The sequence below is a fragment of the Prionailurus viverrinus genome, chromosome D1 (assembly GCF_022837055.1).
Source record: "Prionailurus viverrinus isolate Anna chromosome D1, UM_Priviv_1.0, whole genome shotgun sequence".
NCBI classification, from domain to species: Eukaryota; Metazoa; Chordata; class Mammalia; order Carnivora; family Felidae; genus Prionailurus; species Prionailurus viverrinus.
Genome location: NC_062570.1, coordinates 115,219,199 through 115,233,358, shown reverse-complemented (window position 1 = coordinate 115,233,358; position 14,160 = coordinate 115,219,199). Strand labels below are relative to the sequence as shown.

Genomic DNA, 14,160 nt, shown 5'->3' with positions numbered 1-14,160 from the left:
CCAAGGACACTGAGGCACAGAGAGGTTGAGAAGCTCTCCGAAGGTTACGTGACTGATACACTGGGAGCCCAAGTGCCCAGGTTCAGGCACCTGGCCTGGGGGATGCCCCAGAGGCACTATACTGTAGCAGCCACCCCTCCAGACCCCGACCCGATGGCCAACAGAGAGGAATCACTCCAGAGTCCCCCACCATCCATTCTTCCTTTCTGCAAAGTCATTTACAGGGTTTGTAAACTAGCCCTTGCTTCTCCAGTTGTAAACATAGAAACAACCCTCCCTTGACTGGCTCCCTCTTGGCCACCCCTGCTCTTCCTTCCTTTTGCAGTGGAACCACTTGCAAGAGTTGCCGCTGCTGCTCTGGTGACCGGTCCGTTCTCTTTAGACTCCCTGCGGCCCTCCCCCCCCCCCTCCAACGCTGCTGTCCTCAGGGTCACAGGGCCCCCACCTCACTCACCCAGGCCCCTGCTTGATGGGCCTTCCTTTTCCTTCCCTAACTTCCAGAAGCTCCCTGCTCCTGGGTTTACTTCGCACATCCCCCAACACACCGCCTTTCTTCAGAACCTACCAGGAACTTCTTGCTTCCCGCACCTGCGCTGCCCCCACCCGAGCCCGAGCCATGGTGGTCCCTGAACTGCGGTCACCGAAGTGGCCTCCTGACCGGTTCCCTTGGGTCTGCCATCGCCGCCCCGCGGAGCCCGTAAGCCAGCACACGTCATCCTGCCCTAAATGCTCCTTCTGGGCCCCAAGCGCCTCTGGCCACTCCCCGCACTGGGCCCAGCCATCCCAGCCTCCTTCCCGAGGTCCGGCGGCTTCTCGGTGCTCTCCCCACAGCGGCCCAGGTCGGCCCCTTTGAGGTCCAACCTCACCACCTAACACTGGCGGCTAGTCCTCCCAGGCTCCTGAGCCCCGGATCCTACCCTGCTTTATCTTTCCTCCTAGCACGAGTCAGCTTCTCCCACACCACACGGTGTAGTGATTTACAGTGCTCGTGGTTTCCTGTGTCCGGGCCGGACGCGACGCGGGGCTGCGGTCTCCTCCGGCTGTGGCCAGCACCCGGAGGAGCCCGCGCACGTAGGACTCCGTCAGTGTTCGGTCAGGACAGCAGGCGCCCGGGGCTGGGGGCGTGGCCAGCAGCGGGGAGGGCCGGGCCGCCGCGTGGGGGCGGGGCCACAGGCGTGGGGGGCGGGGCTAGATCTCAGGGGGCGGGGTCTCACGTGTGCCGGACCGCCGCTTCCATTCGCCCTGGGCCGCGGGCGGGGGCTTGGGCCGTACCAGCTCCCGGCGGGGGAGGGCGGCCAGGAACAGCCTACCGTCGGAGGCCTAGACACCACAAGTTCCTCCAGACACTGGTCTTCCTTGGCGGTGGTCCAGCATTGAACAGTGTTTCCAAAGTCTCGGGGCCCTCGGCTGCGGCGAGCGGCGCCATCCGCCACCTCAGGCTCTTCTTCCCCTCCCTTGTCCCAGTGGTTCCCGCCAACGGGCGGGGCGGGGCGGGGCGGGGCGGGGCGGGGCGGGAGGGCCCCGGAAGCCGGCACCGTGCACTTCCGGGTCGGGGAGCGCGCGGCGGTGGCGGCGGCGGCGGCGGCCTAGTCGAGGGTGTCGCTCGGGCGGCGGCGGTGAGCGCCCGGGCGCAGCCGGAGGGGCACGAGGTTCTCGGGTACGTGCGGGGCCCGCGGCGGTCCTGGGGTCCCTGCCGCGCCCCGGCCGCGTGGGCCGTCCTCGAACGCCGCGCGCTTTGTCTGAGGCCTGCCCCGCGGTGCGAGGCCTGCGCCGCGCTGGCCCCGGGCGGGCGGCGGGGAGCTCGGCGCGGGCGGGCGGGCGCGAGGCAGGGAGGCCTCGCGCCGATCCTGGGCGGCTCCTCGGTCTGCGGGCGGGTTTCCGGGTGGCCCGCCTCAGGTCCCCAGTCGCGGGGAGCGCACCCCGCCCCGTCCGGCGCCCCCCCCCCCGCCCCCCCCGCCCCCCCCCCGCCCCCCCCCCACCCCCCGCCAACTCCGCGTTATCGCTTTCCCCTCTGAGCGAGGTGTGACCCTTTGCCAACTCGTTTCCAGCTCCCGGTCGTCACTGCTTTCGTCGGCAGCCCGAGTGGTTCGCGGGATGATTTCCTGTTAACTTACGTAGTCTTCACAACAAACCCCGGGAGTAGGGGTCGTCCTTCCTCTTCTACAAGTGAGCCGAGCCGAGCCCCGGAGAGGTTAAGTAACTTGCTAACAGGGCGCACAGCTGCTGAGCGCGCAGCCAGAGCGCCGAGTTAACGCAGCCTGGGACTCTGGGGCGGCGCTCTGTTTAGCGGCGCTCATGTTACCCCGTTGTCAGTTCAGGAGACTGCATGCCGTTCTGGCGTCTGCCTGGCGCGCCGCCTTCTAGCCAGTGGTCATACGGGTAGAACGTGAGGCCGAGGTGAGGTTTGACTTGGCACTTAGCACACCCTCCCTGTCCCAGGACCACCGGCAGGCTTCGTGTTTATGGGAGAATGTGGAGTCTGAATAACAGTAGCTGGCGTCTTCCGGTGCATTCTCTGCACCCGGCCAAGTGGCAAGGCTCTGACGGGGCAAGCTTGGCTTTAGTCCTCTCTGCAGCCCCCCAGCATGGACCCTCCGTGGCCATCTCAGCCCTACGAAGACCTCAATGGGCTCTAGCTTTTTCACTTCCGTTGCAGTTTGCAGTTCCAAGGTCTCCTGTCCTCTGTGGCAGACGGTGAATGGAGAATGACAGCCCTGGCCCAGTGTGCAGTGTTGGACCTGGCAGCCTTGCCCAGGGCCTGGCGACGGGCACTCTTGCTTCCGGTCTTGGCATAGGTGCCAGTTACCACCGAAGCTCTTGCTTCCTTAGTGACGGTTGGAATTGTAGGTGCTTTGGGTTCCTGCATTTGAAAAGAGAGAGATATTTTTTCTGGCTTAATTATTCCCCCTGGATGCCCTGAGTCTAGAGTTTGAGCAGGAGAACCCCAGAGCACCACCAGCACTGCCGAGGGCGGCCAGCAGCCGGGAGGGGGCCGTGGGCCTTCCTGCCAGACAGCTTCCCAGCCTGTTATCTGGAACACAGGGGCAGAGGTAGGGACGGTGCATCTGGGCGGGTATGTCTGGGCTGGGGCTGCTGGTGGGCCATTAGGTCCTAAGCTGGGGTCCCCATTAACGAAGAGTTCTGATTGCAGTTCTGACAGGGAAAGGGCTGTAGGGATCTCTAGTTGTGGTCTCTGCCTTGGTATTTGCACAGGTGTTTGCTCTGGAACGTAATTTCAGGGGCCACCTGGGTTTTTTTTTTTCCCAGTGTCCTAACTGTCGCGTGACGGAACAGGAAGGGACGATGTTCAGCCTCCTAATCGACCCTCTCCTGCCCTGGTAGAGCTTTCCCTCCCCAGCAGTGGTGGGACTACAAGGCCATGGGACTGAACCCCACAGGGGCAGGGACTCAGGGATTCGACCCCATTCCTGGGCTGGCATTTCTGGCAAGTCCCCGGGTACCAAACCCCATTATGGCCTTGTTGACCTCTTCAGGCAGCCCTCGGAGGCAGGCCTCGCCACTGCCCGTTCTAGGTGGTCCTGGGTCGTAGTGCACCAGAGAAGCTAGGGGTTGTTTTTCCTTTTGAGCTGGTGCTTGTGTGAAACGTCATCATGGTAAGGATTTGCACCCGGAAAACTGCCCTCAGCTGTGCTGTGTTGTGTCTTCGGTGGCCTCAGGGGTTACATTTTCTGGTGTCTAAGGGTTCACTGGAAGGTCTACGTGTGATGGTACGGTCGACCCTTGAACGACACAGGGATTGGGGTACCCGTCCCCATGCAGTCCGAGTGCCACATACAACTTTTGACTCTGAAAACTTTATTGTCAATAGTCTGCTGTTGACTGGAAGCCTTACCGATGACAGAAACCACTGGGTGACACGTGTGTTGTGTATGGCACAGGTCATGTTCTTATAAAGTAAGTTAGAGAAAAAAATGCTGCCAAGGAAATCCTGAGGAAGGAGAGCACATTTGTAGTACAGTACTTATCCAAAACAGTGTCACGTGTAAATGGCCCGGTGTCCTTCCAACCCGTGTGGCTTGAGGGTGAGCTGTATTTACCCCCCTTGTGGGGCAAGAAAGTGTGCTGCACACAGCAGGGGCGGGGTAGGTACTGGAGCAGCTGTCCCGGGATGACTTTGTGGAATCCACGTGTGGGAACGCTCACGACAGTGGCCAGAGCGTTCTAAGCCCTCTTCCCTGAGCCCTGAAGCCATTGTGCCCACAGAAGTGTCATTCTCCTGGAAGGTCTGTGGCATGTCGTGCCCCATAGTCTGTGTGCCTCTAGCAGGAGTCATGGCCAGGACTTGTAGGACAGGCTGGGTCCCTGCTGTGTTGCTGAGTCACCAAGCACCGAGGGTGCAGACCAGACCCTTTGTGGAGTGGGACTGTGGCCATTTTCTTTCTGTTTTTTTTTCTTTTAATTTTTTTCTTAACGTTTATTTATTTTTGAGAGAGACAGCGACAGAGCACAAGCAGAGGAGGGGCAGAGAGAGAGGGAGACACAGAATCCGAAGCAGGCTCCAGGCTTCGAGCTGTCAGCACATAGCCGGACGCGGGGCTCAAACTCACGAACCCTGAGATCATGACCTGAGCCGAAGTCGGACACTCAACCGACTGAGTATGGCTCATTTTCTTAACCTTCGAGCACTAAGTACGAGAAAGGTGGTAAGCCACAAAACCATCTCTTAATGCATTATTTTCAGGTGGAAGCAACATAAGGCAGTTGACAGTTTCATCACGTTAACATGCCCTCACTGTTTTAGGAAACGTCATCCTAGAATCTGGGGCTTTGTTTAAAAATTTTTTTTTGAGTTTATTTATTTTTGAGAGAGAGAGAGAGCATGAACAGAGGAGGAGCAGAGGGAGAGGGAGACACAGAATCCTAAGCAGGCTCCAGGCTGTCAGCACAGAGCCCGACACAGGTCTTGAACTCACAAACCACGAGATCATGACCTGAGCCAAAGTCGAATGCTTAACCGACGAAGCCACCCAGGCGCCCCTAGGATCTGGGGCTTTGTTAGGGAAGCTGGGTAGGCACTCTGGAATCTGAACCTGACCTTAGCCCCACCAGGAGATTGTTCTCTGGGAGCATCTGTACAAAGGTGGTGATGATAGCCCCTCTCCTGGGTGCCATGGTGCGTGTGAAGCTCTTGGCGGGTGGCCCATGCCCGTGGGAGAGAAGCCTGCACGTGGGATCCGCGAACGAGAACCTTGCCTGGCGCTCGGGCATGCTGGCCTAACCCAGCTTCCTGCTTTGCCCCTCTGCCTTCTGGTCTTTTGTGCGACCCCTTTCCTCTGACCGTGGAGAGTGGACTTGGCCCAAAGCACACTGTGCACGGAGAGGGTTTTCTTCATTACGTCTTAGTTAAGTGTGTCCTCCAAGAGTCATCTGGGAGACGAGGTGAGTGTGTTGTTGAGAAAGGAGCCCTTATTTGGGCTCCAAAGTTGGAGGCCTGGTGAAGGAGGTGGATTGTGTCTTCTGCGTTTGCAAGGTCGTTTGTCTCCGTCTTCTGTGTCATCTTTGCAGCGGTCTTGCAGAGTAGGCAGGACAGGTGTCCCCACTTGGAGATCAAGAGCCCGAGAGCAAGTGGCCATGGTGGCTGAGTGGTGGAGCCCGACCTCCGCACTCCGTGCTGCTCTTGGGCGGTTGTGTCTCGCCAGTGCCCTGTGGATGCTCTCGGGGTGAGGTCAGAGCAGCCCCAGCTGACCCGCAGCCTCCCAGCGGTGGTCTGGTGAGCCGAGGTTGGGCTGGCCAGCTGTGGCTGAGAGTGACATGGCAGGGGATGCAGGGAGGGGGTTTTGTTAGTCACCTAGGCCCTTCTGGCACCTCCCACCCCCCTGCATCAAAAACCCCGCTTTGCCTCAGCTTGTGATAAGCCATTTCATTCGTGCCCGGTGTCAGGATTCTTCAGGAGTGTTAAGGTGTTGTGGGTGCCTGACTGAAGAAAAATGTTGCCAGACTGAGCTAAATTAGGTCCATTATAAATTGAGATTTGACTTTGAACATCACTCTGTAGATGGGAATCGTTATCTTTTTTTATAGGTATGCACAGCTTTGTGGTTAGAATCGCTTTGTTTCTTTGTTTTTGTTTTTAATTTGAGAGAGAACCTTAAGCAGAACCTTCATGCGGGGCGTCCCACCACCCTGGGATCATGACCCAAGCGGAAATCGAAATCAAGGGTGGGACGCCCAGCCCACTGAGCCCCCCCACGCGCCCCTAGAGTTGTTGTGTTTGTTCTATATCTCACGGCTTGGCCTCGTGTCTTACAGATGAACACGTGTCACTGGAGTGACTGTTGGGCTTGCAGATGGGGGAGTGTTGCATCCTGGGACAGTTAGGAATTACCTGACTTTGGTTAATTTCAGAGCCAAAGGCCAATGTCTAGCGATGGATGACGACAGCCTGGATGAGCTTGTGGACCGAAGCCCAGGGCCAGATGGACGCTCGCGACTCAACCCTGCTGTCCTGGCCAGCAGCGCTGGTGAGCAGGTCCCCCACTTCTCCCCCGGAGGTGGGCCAACGGGTGTTGGAGCTGGCGTTGGTGGCTTGCACGTCTCCAGGTTGTTGGCTCTGGGAAAAGCTGGAGTTCCCTTTGGAGGGTTGTTTACTCGTGTTAATTTCAACTCTCAGTCTTTGTTAAAAAGTTACTCTTTGCTTTTAAGTTGGTTAGTGATACATTTTATTTGTGTCGGGACAGATGCTAGTGGGGAAGAATGTGCTTTCCCTGCATCTGTCCCCTTCCAGCCCACCTTCCCCAGCCCCACCTGAGCAGCTACGCTTTGGTTGGTGCCTGGAGCACCTCCGTGTAGCTCTGAGCCAGCCCTGGCCTTTTGCTGCCTTGATTGTGTGACACTTCCCCTGGGCTTGTGTCTTCATCTCTTTCGCCTTAGAAGACAGCGGTGACGGCAGCAGTGGCAGCTCTGAGGATGACACGGGCAGTGAGCGCAGCTACAGCACCGACGGAGAGGACGACGGAGAGGACGAGGAGGGCGGTCTGGAGGACCAATCCGGTGAGAGCGCTAGCGTCTGGATGGCTTCCGGGTATTTCCTCTTGCGGGGGCAGGGACAACAGTTCACCCAGCGTTGTTAGTGGAGCCCGCTGAGGGCCGTAGAAATTACGAAGAGGCTCCTCGGCCGCTCATCGGGCCTGGCAGTCCCCTAAGGCGAGCCCTCGCTTTGGTTGTCATCCTCTGTGTCAAGAGTTCAGTTTGACGACACAGCCTCACAGGCCTCTTCCCTGGTGACGGCAGGAGACTCAAATGTCTAAGAGGGCGGAGCATCACGAAGTGGGGTCTTTCCAGGACGAGCACACGGGGGGGGGTGCACTTGGTGGCCCCAGCTCCCACACCCGCAGGTACAGGGCAGGGTTAGCCTAGCTGAGGTTCGCTGTGGCCCGGGGCCACCTGGCCAGGACTCTCAACAGGTCGGTGGCGTCATCTGTGGTTTGTTCTCGTTCTGACCAGAGCCCGAGAGCGCTGGCAAACGCAGGAGATGACTTCATTGAGGAATTCACAGCGCGGGTTTCCTGGTTGGCAATTGTGCCCTTCAGCTGCTGCGCAGGGAACGTTGCTTGAAGCGACTCTGGTTAGGCTGACAGCGCCTCCTTCACTGTCCCTTCTAGCTGCCCTGGCTGTCCATGGCCTGCAAGGGCCCCAGGCCGGACTACCCTGTCCAAGACCAGCTGTGATCACCTTCCTCTGAGGGAGGGCACGTGTGGCCCTCTGCTGACAGGGTGCTGGACTTTGGAAGTTTGGTTCATGGCTGCTTTCCTTCTGGCATAGTCATTAAGTCAGGAGAGGCATGGTCTTAAAGCAAATACCATGATCTGTGTATTTGACTCTGGCTCCCGTGGTTATCAGTGTTAGAATGTTCCAGAAAGGGAACCTTTCTTGTTTGCCTCAGTGCTCATGAGGGACCAGGACTGAAGTGGCATGAGCCAGTGTGAGTTTGCAACTTTGTGTGTGTTGGTGACCTATTCTTCCAGAGTTAGATTTTTTTTTTAAATGTTTATTTATTTTTGAGACAGAGAGAGACAGAGCATGAACGGGGGAGGGTCAGAGAGAGAGGGAGACACAGAATCTGAAGCAGGCTCCAGGCTCTGAGCTGTCAGCACAAAGCCTGACGCGGGGCTCGAACTCACAAACCATGAGATCATGACCTGAACCGAAGTCGGACGCTTAACCGACTGAGCCACCCAGGCGCCCCCCAGAGTTAGATTTTTTAATAAGTTTTGTTTTTTTCCCCGAGAGAGCAGAGCGCTAGTGGGGGAGGGGCAGAGAGAGGGCGGAGCCCAGATGCAGGACTCAAACACACAAACTGGGAGCGAGATCATGACCTGAGCTGAAATCAAGAGTGGTACACTCAATCGACTGGGCCACCCAGGCGCCCCCAGAGTTAGGTGTTGAATCCTGTACACAGGGATGTGAGATCCTGCCCGAGTTTGCAGGTCACGACTACTGCTCTTCTGCATATGCCCCAAGATTGAGTTGGGGCGTCGGTCTCAGGCACAGACAGTCGGCGCTGGCAGGGCTGAAGCCAGAAGACATCCTCCCTCGAGCAAAGGTCTGAGGGCCTGTTGGATGCCAGAGAATCTGGGCAGGGCCCGAGGGAGCGCAGGAGCCAGCTCGGCTGGGGTCCCTGCTGCTCCTGAGCTCACCACTTAGCAGCAGACACAGTGGCACAAAGAAGCAGTTATAATAAGGGTAATACGTGTCAAGAGTGGGTGTGCAGGGGTGTCGCGGGAAGGGCGCTCTATGGCCCTGGAGAAGCAAGAGACTTCCAGAGAGGCCCCGTCTAAGCTGTGATCTGAAGGACAGGAGAGAAGGAGATGCCTGCAGGTGGCGAGGAGCCCCAGGAAGGGAGGCCGCGGGGCCCTGGGCGTGGCTGGCGGGCCTGGAAGCGTAATCGTGTGCCCTTCGGTCTTTGAAGCGAAAGAGGTGCCGTGTGGGAAGTGTGGTCAGACCTTGAGAAGGGAGTTTCCTACAAGGGCACTTCCTGCACCCTTTTAGGCCTGGCCCTTCCCAGGGGTGCTTTTTCTACTTGTTGCTTTTCTGGCTCTAGTGTTTGTTCCTGAAAACCGCTTGACTGCTGTCTGCTGAGTTTCCAATTTAAGTATTATCTGCTTAAGTCTTACCATAAAACCTGAGGACTTAGGGCTCTGATCTGCGCGTGGCCTCGCCCCCGCTCCCCAGGCTGCGCGCTCACGAGCGCCGCAGGGAGCCGTCGTGGACGAGGGAGTGTGAGTCACGGTGGCCGGCTCCGGGCACGGCCCTGGGCCACTCCAGTCTCCTCCAGCGGGGACCATGCCCTTCTCCGGGACCCTGTGTTCCTCAGCACTCGGGTTTTCGGGCCCACTGCCCACTGCCAAGCCAGGCTGGCACCCTCATCTGCACTGTCCTCGGTTTGCCCCCCCCCCCCCCCCCCCCCCGACTGGTCGGGAGCACCTCCAGCAGCCCCTGAGAAGGGGTGGGCAGAGGTAGATGAGTTGGGGCCTCACGCATCTGCACGAGTGTCCACCCTCATCAGTGCTGGTCACTGTCCCTCAGAGACTTCGGAGGCATTGCTCTGTGAGCCGAGGTGCTGCACAAGGCCCAGGTGGCCCTCAGGTGGACAGTTCTTTGCCTTTCGGAATTCAGTAGGAAGAGCCTGGTCACCTGGCTTCGACCTGCTTCTGCTTCCTTGGCCCTTTCCAGCAAAGCAGGAAAGCGGAGCAAAGTCCTGTGTTCACGCAGCTTTCTGCCTGGCCTTTTCCAAAATTTTGTACGTGCCAATTTCATTAGTTTCTTTTTTTTTTTTTTCCTTGCCGTGTAACGAATCGTCACCAACCTGGCAGCTCAGGACAGGGCGCTCACTGTCTCCATGTTTGCGGAGCCAGCTGTCCAGGTGTGGGTTGCTGGTCCTTCGCGCAGGTCTCACCAGCTGACATCAAGGGGTCACAGGGCCACGATTCCCATCTGAGGCCCAGGGTCCTCCGCCGGGGTCACCGCTTGTTGGCAGGATCCAGATCCTTGCGGGGGTAGGGCTGAGGTCCTGACTGCCGGCCGGCTGCCGCCGGAGACTGTCCTCACCGCCTAGAGGCCTCTGTTCGTCCGCACGGCACGTCGTGTCAGCCGCGGGAGCACATCCCTCTGACTTCTTTCTCTGCAACCATCTGGGGAGCACGGCTGTTAGAGGAGTCACCTGAATAGTTTGAGCCCCCAGGGATTGTTCCCTCCGCCATGCAGAGGGAATTGAGTCACTTGGTGTGTCCACACTTCAGTGGATTGGATGGGGAGGAGTGCTGGGGCTCGTGAGGACGCTGCCTGCCACACCTCTGGTGCAAGTGAATTCGGGTCTCTATTTTAGTGGAGTTTGGGAGGGAGAGAAAACTAAATGCACGTGTCAACTGCTGTGCTGAACTCAAAGTGTCCTTTTCTCCTGGTCAAGTCCCAGTCTTAGAACTTCTCAGAAACTGATCGGAACTGTTGTGGCCAAATTGCCTAGTTAAGGATCTATGTCCCCTACATCCCAAAGAAAGAAAAACGAGAGCTGTAAGCGAGGTGTCACTCGGAGACAGATGGCTTGTTAACATCCTGTTTTGAGAAGGGTTTTGGGGTCACGTGGCGCCGTCTGGAGGCTGCTGTGCCGAGCAGGGCCACCGCAGGGAACCCAGTTGTCAGAAGGGGGTGGCCCCTGGGACCTGCCCTGATCGTGAGGGTTCTGATTCTGCCTCCAGGTGGGGGCTAGAGGAGCTGGTATGGCCACTCAGCCAGTGTCACATCCCCTTAGCTTGGACACAGCTTCAGGGTGAGGTGCTCGGGGATGGTTACACTGGGCAGGGCTTCAGGAAAGGGATCTGTCCCTTGAGTGTGGGGTTTGGAAACACACTTTCCTGAGTGCGGTTGTGGGCTGCTTGCTTCCAGTGTCCCGGCTCACAAAGTTGTGCTCCTTCTTTCTGAAGGTTCTGAAGATTCTGAAGAAGAAGGAAGGGAAGAAGGAGGCTTGGAAACGTTAGTGGCCGTGGCGGATACTCAGGGGACGTTGGAAGCCAATGGCGCATTTAATTCTGATGACGATTCCGAGAGCTGCCCGATTTGTCTCAATGCTTTCCGGGACCAGGCCCTGGGGACACCGGAGAACTGTGCCCATTATTTCTGCCTGGACTGTATTGTGGAATGGTCGAAGGTGAGCGAGGCTCTGAGGTTCTTCCTTCAGGATGGCCTCTCTCCGTTGACTTTTTGTTTTCATTAAGTTTATTTATGGGAGAGGAGCAGAGAGCGGGGGAGAGTGAGAGAGCCCCAGGCAGGCTCTGTGCTGTTAGCACAGCCCACGAACTATGAGATCGTGATCTGAGCCGACATCGAGAGTCAGGCTCAACCGACCGAACCACCCGGGCACCCCCCCTCTGTCCACTTGCAAGTGACCCTGTCAGTTGCTAGCCTTTTGCTGGCGCTTCTCTCTCCTCTACAGTAGAAATTGGGGCCACGGGGTTGGGTCCCAGACCGGTCTTTGCTTTGTTGGTGTGCCGTTGGGGTTGCTGATAAAGCTCACTGTGGGGCATTGGATGAGGAGGATTATTTATGGGTTGGTATCCCTGGGGGACCTGTCTGCAGAAATCCTGAATGACCTGGGCGCAGTGTGTGGCCAGCAGAGTCAGCCTAGTATGCTGTAGTCTCACAAGGTGGGGTCATCTCAAAGAGGCAGAGAAAGCACGCGATTCGGTTTGGCAGTGAGTCATAACCGGCAGTGAAGGGAGCCATCCTTGAAACAGTTGAAGGGAATTTACCAGAAAGACACGGTGTATTTCGTGATGAATTTTAGAAGCAGGAGCCCCCTTGTATTAAACTTTCTACCGTGAGACATTTCAAAGAAGTAGAACGGTACAGGAGGAGCGGTGTGGGCCCCCCACCCCCATCTTCAGGAACCGTTAAGTCTGCTTTCCGTGTTTTGTCTCATCCTCTCCCCCCTCCCCTGTAAGTTCCCCAACATGGACGCAGTGTGAGGGTGGCAGAGCTCCATGCCACCACCTCACTCAGCGAGATTAACAGCAGCACCGTAGCCTCTAGCCCCAGCCCTGCTCCCCGTTTTCCCAGAGAGCTCAGAGCGTCTCCAGTGGGAGTTTGTGTGAGCCGTCCGCATGGCCACGCGGCTGCTGGCTCCCTGTGGTGTCTGTCGATGGAGGGCTTCCCCGTCTGATGCCACTAGTTCCTGCTCTGTGGCGCTGGATCCATAGCACACGTCAGATCAAGGTTTAGGTTTTCGTGGCGGGCAGAGCCTTGGAAATGGAGGAACACCACCAGGTGGTGGTTGTCTCCTAGTCGGTGTTGTACTGGAATAGTGCGAGGAGAAAACAAAGGTGTAAGTGTCACGTAGGAGAAATTATCGTTGGCAAGTAGTAAGTTATCGATACAGATATCTTACCGAGGAGCTGCTGTAATGTGGAGTTCGGCAAGATTGCCAGACACAAGATTAATACAGATTAAAAGTCACAGTATACGTAGAAGTAAGTCCTGAAAAGACACGTGAGACCTTTAGAGAGGTTTTCTAAAACCTTTGAGACTGACTGAAGAAAGCACTTTCTCGAAGGGAAATCCCACCTCAGAGAGATGGCAGTCATGTACAAGTTCATTGCCACCCTAACCAGAGCATCAGGGCCTAGCAGGGCCGTGAGATTCGTAGAGGAGAGAAAGCAAATGCCAAGAATTGGCAGTCCTTTTGAAAAAGGGCAGTCGCGTGCCGGCTGTTAGGATCTGTACAACTCCGGTGAGTATACCAGGTTGGTCCGGGAATGGAGACCAGGCCCCGGGAGCGTGGTGGGGACTCGTAGGGACAACTACACACGGCAAACAGCAGGTAGCGTCTCACACTGCAGGGAACGGGGCTCTCCAGGCATGTGGGAGAGATGGAGAGGAAGGGGGCCCGCTCGCCCCCCCCCCCGCCCCCGGGATTGGAAGTTAGCACGTGGTGCTCTGAAGCCTTCGTGGGAAAATGCGGGAACTGTCGGGACAGGGAAGGAGGCTTAGCTCAGTATAGACCAGAGACCCGGGAGGATGGGAGCCCCTGGACCTCCCAGAGTGGACGTGGTGTAACGTGTCCAGCCACGTGGCTCATGCACCGTTGCCTTGTGAGCTGGCGAGAGGATGGGAGTCCGTCTGCGCAGACCCTGCTCGGGTGGGTGGGCGGCTTGTCTTTACCCGCCGCGTGGGACACGGCACGGGAACCGGCGACCACCGGCGACCGTTCGGACGCACCTGCTGGTGAAGAGTGGGCGTGTGCAGCTGGAGTCCCGGTCCTGAGGGCAGGCATCTGGAGCCCCAGGGGACGGAGCAGGGGTGGGTGGGAGGGGCTAGAGGGCTTGGGTGCTGACCACACAGATGTCAATTTGTCAGGTTTCGAGTGCATGTTGTGGGGTATGATCTGCACGATAGAGGTATTTTAAAACAAACTTCTACGTGTCCAAACCGTATTAGTAAAGAAGAAACATTTGTCACATTTGATGGGCAGCCGGCCACACTATGTGAAGAAATACCAGCATTTACTAAGAAACAGATGTTGAGCAACCTCGTGCACGCGGAGAACCGCGGCCCAGGGGGTAGGGGACGCAGAAATGGCCAGCATCCTGGCTGGCCTGGCTGGAGGCCAGCCCAGGAAGGCCCCCATCCCGCTTTGTGCCTAGCATTTAGCACGTGCGTGCCACGCGTGCGCGTGTGTGCGCATACGTGCGTGCATGTTATGTGTGCGCTCACAGCTAGCCTGCCTTCCCTCCTCCCCAGCAGGAGAGCAGCCCTGCACGGTGGGGGTTTGTCTTTTGGCTTCGCTGCTGTGCTCCCAGCCACTCGGCACGGGGCACGTGGACCGTAGAAAGTAGATTTTCATTGTAAGACGAAGTTCTCACTTCTAAGGGAATGTTTTATTTCGAATGTGGTATTAACCGTGAAAACGATCCTATAGGATCCCGATGCAATTTTTATTTCTTACAGAATGCCAATTCCTGTCCAGTTGATCGAACTATATTTAAATGTATCTGTATTCGAGCTCGGTTTGGCGGTAAAATCTTGAAGAAGGTAAGTGCAGATGCTGTGCTAGAGGGCCCCTCCCCACACCTTATCATGTTGGTCCCTGTCTAATGGGAGAACGTGCGCTCACAAGCTGATTTGCTTTCCTGAAGTGAGTAAATACTG

General features: G+C 57.4%; 1 protein-coding gene across 10 annotated transcripts in view; it reads left to right on the top strand.

Moving 5' to 3' along the window:
* Window positions 1-1,523: 1,523 nt before the first annotated feature.
* Window positions 1,524-14,160, top strand: part of PHRF1 (PHD and ring finger domains 1) — a 30,022-nt gene continuing 17,385 nt past the window's right edge. For 3 of the 10 annotated variants that reach the window (XM_047877382.1, XM_047877377.1, XM_047877373.1), the window contains exons 1-6: window positions 1,534-1,657; window positions 2,049-2,166; window positions 6,367-6,482; window positions 6,892-7,011; window positions 10,941-11,164; window positions 13,960-14,043. In XM_047877382.1, the coding sequence (XP_047733338.1) occupies window positions 6,389-6,482; window positions 6,892-7,011; window positions 10,941-11,164; window positions 13,960-14,043 (522 nt within the window). In that variant the 5' untranslated portion in view covers window positions 1,534-1,657; window positions 2,049-2,166; window positions 6,367-6,388. The other 7 variants (XM_047877381.1, XM_047877378.1, XM_047877383.1 and 4 more) reach the window with 6 other exon arrangements.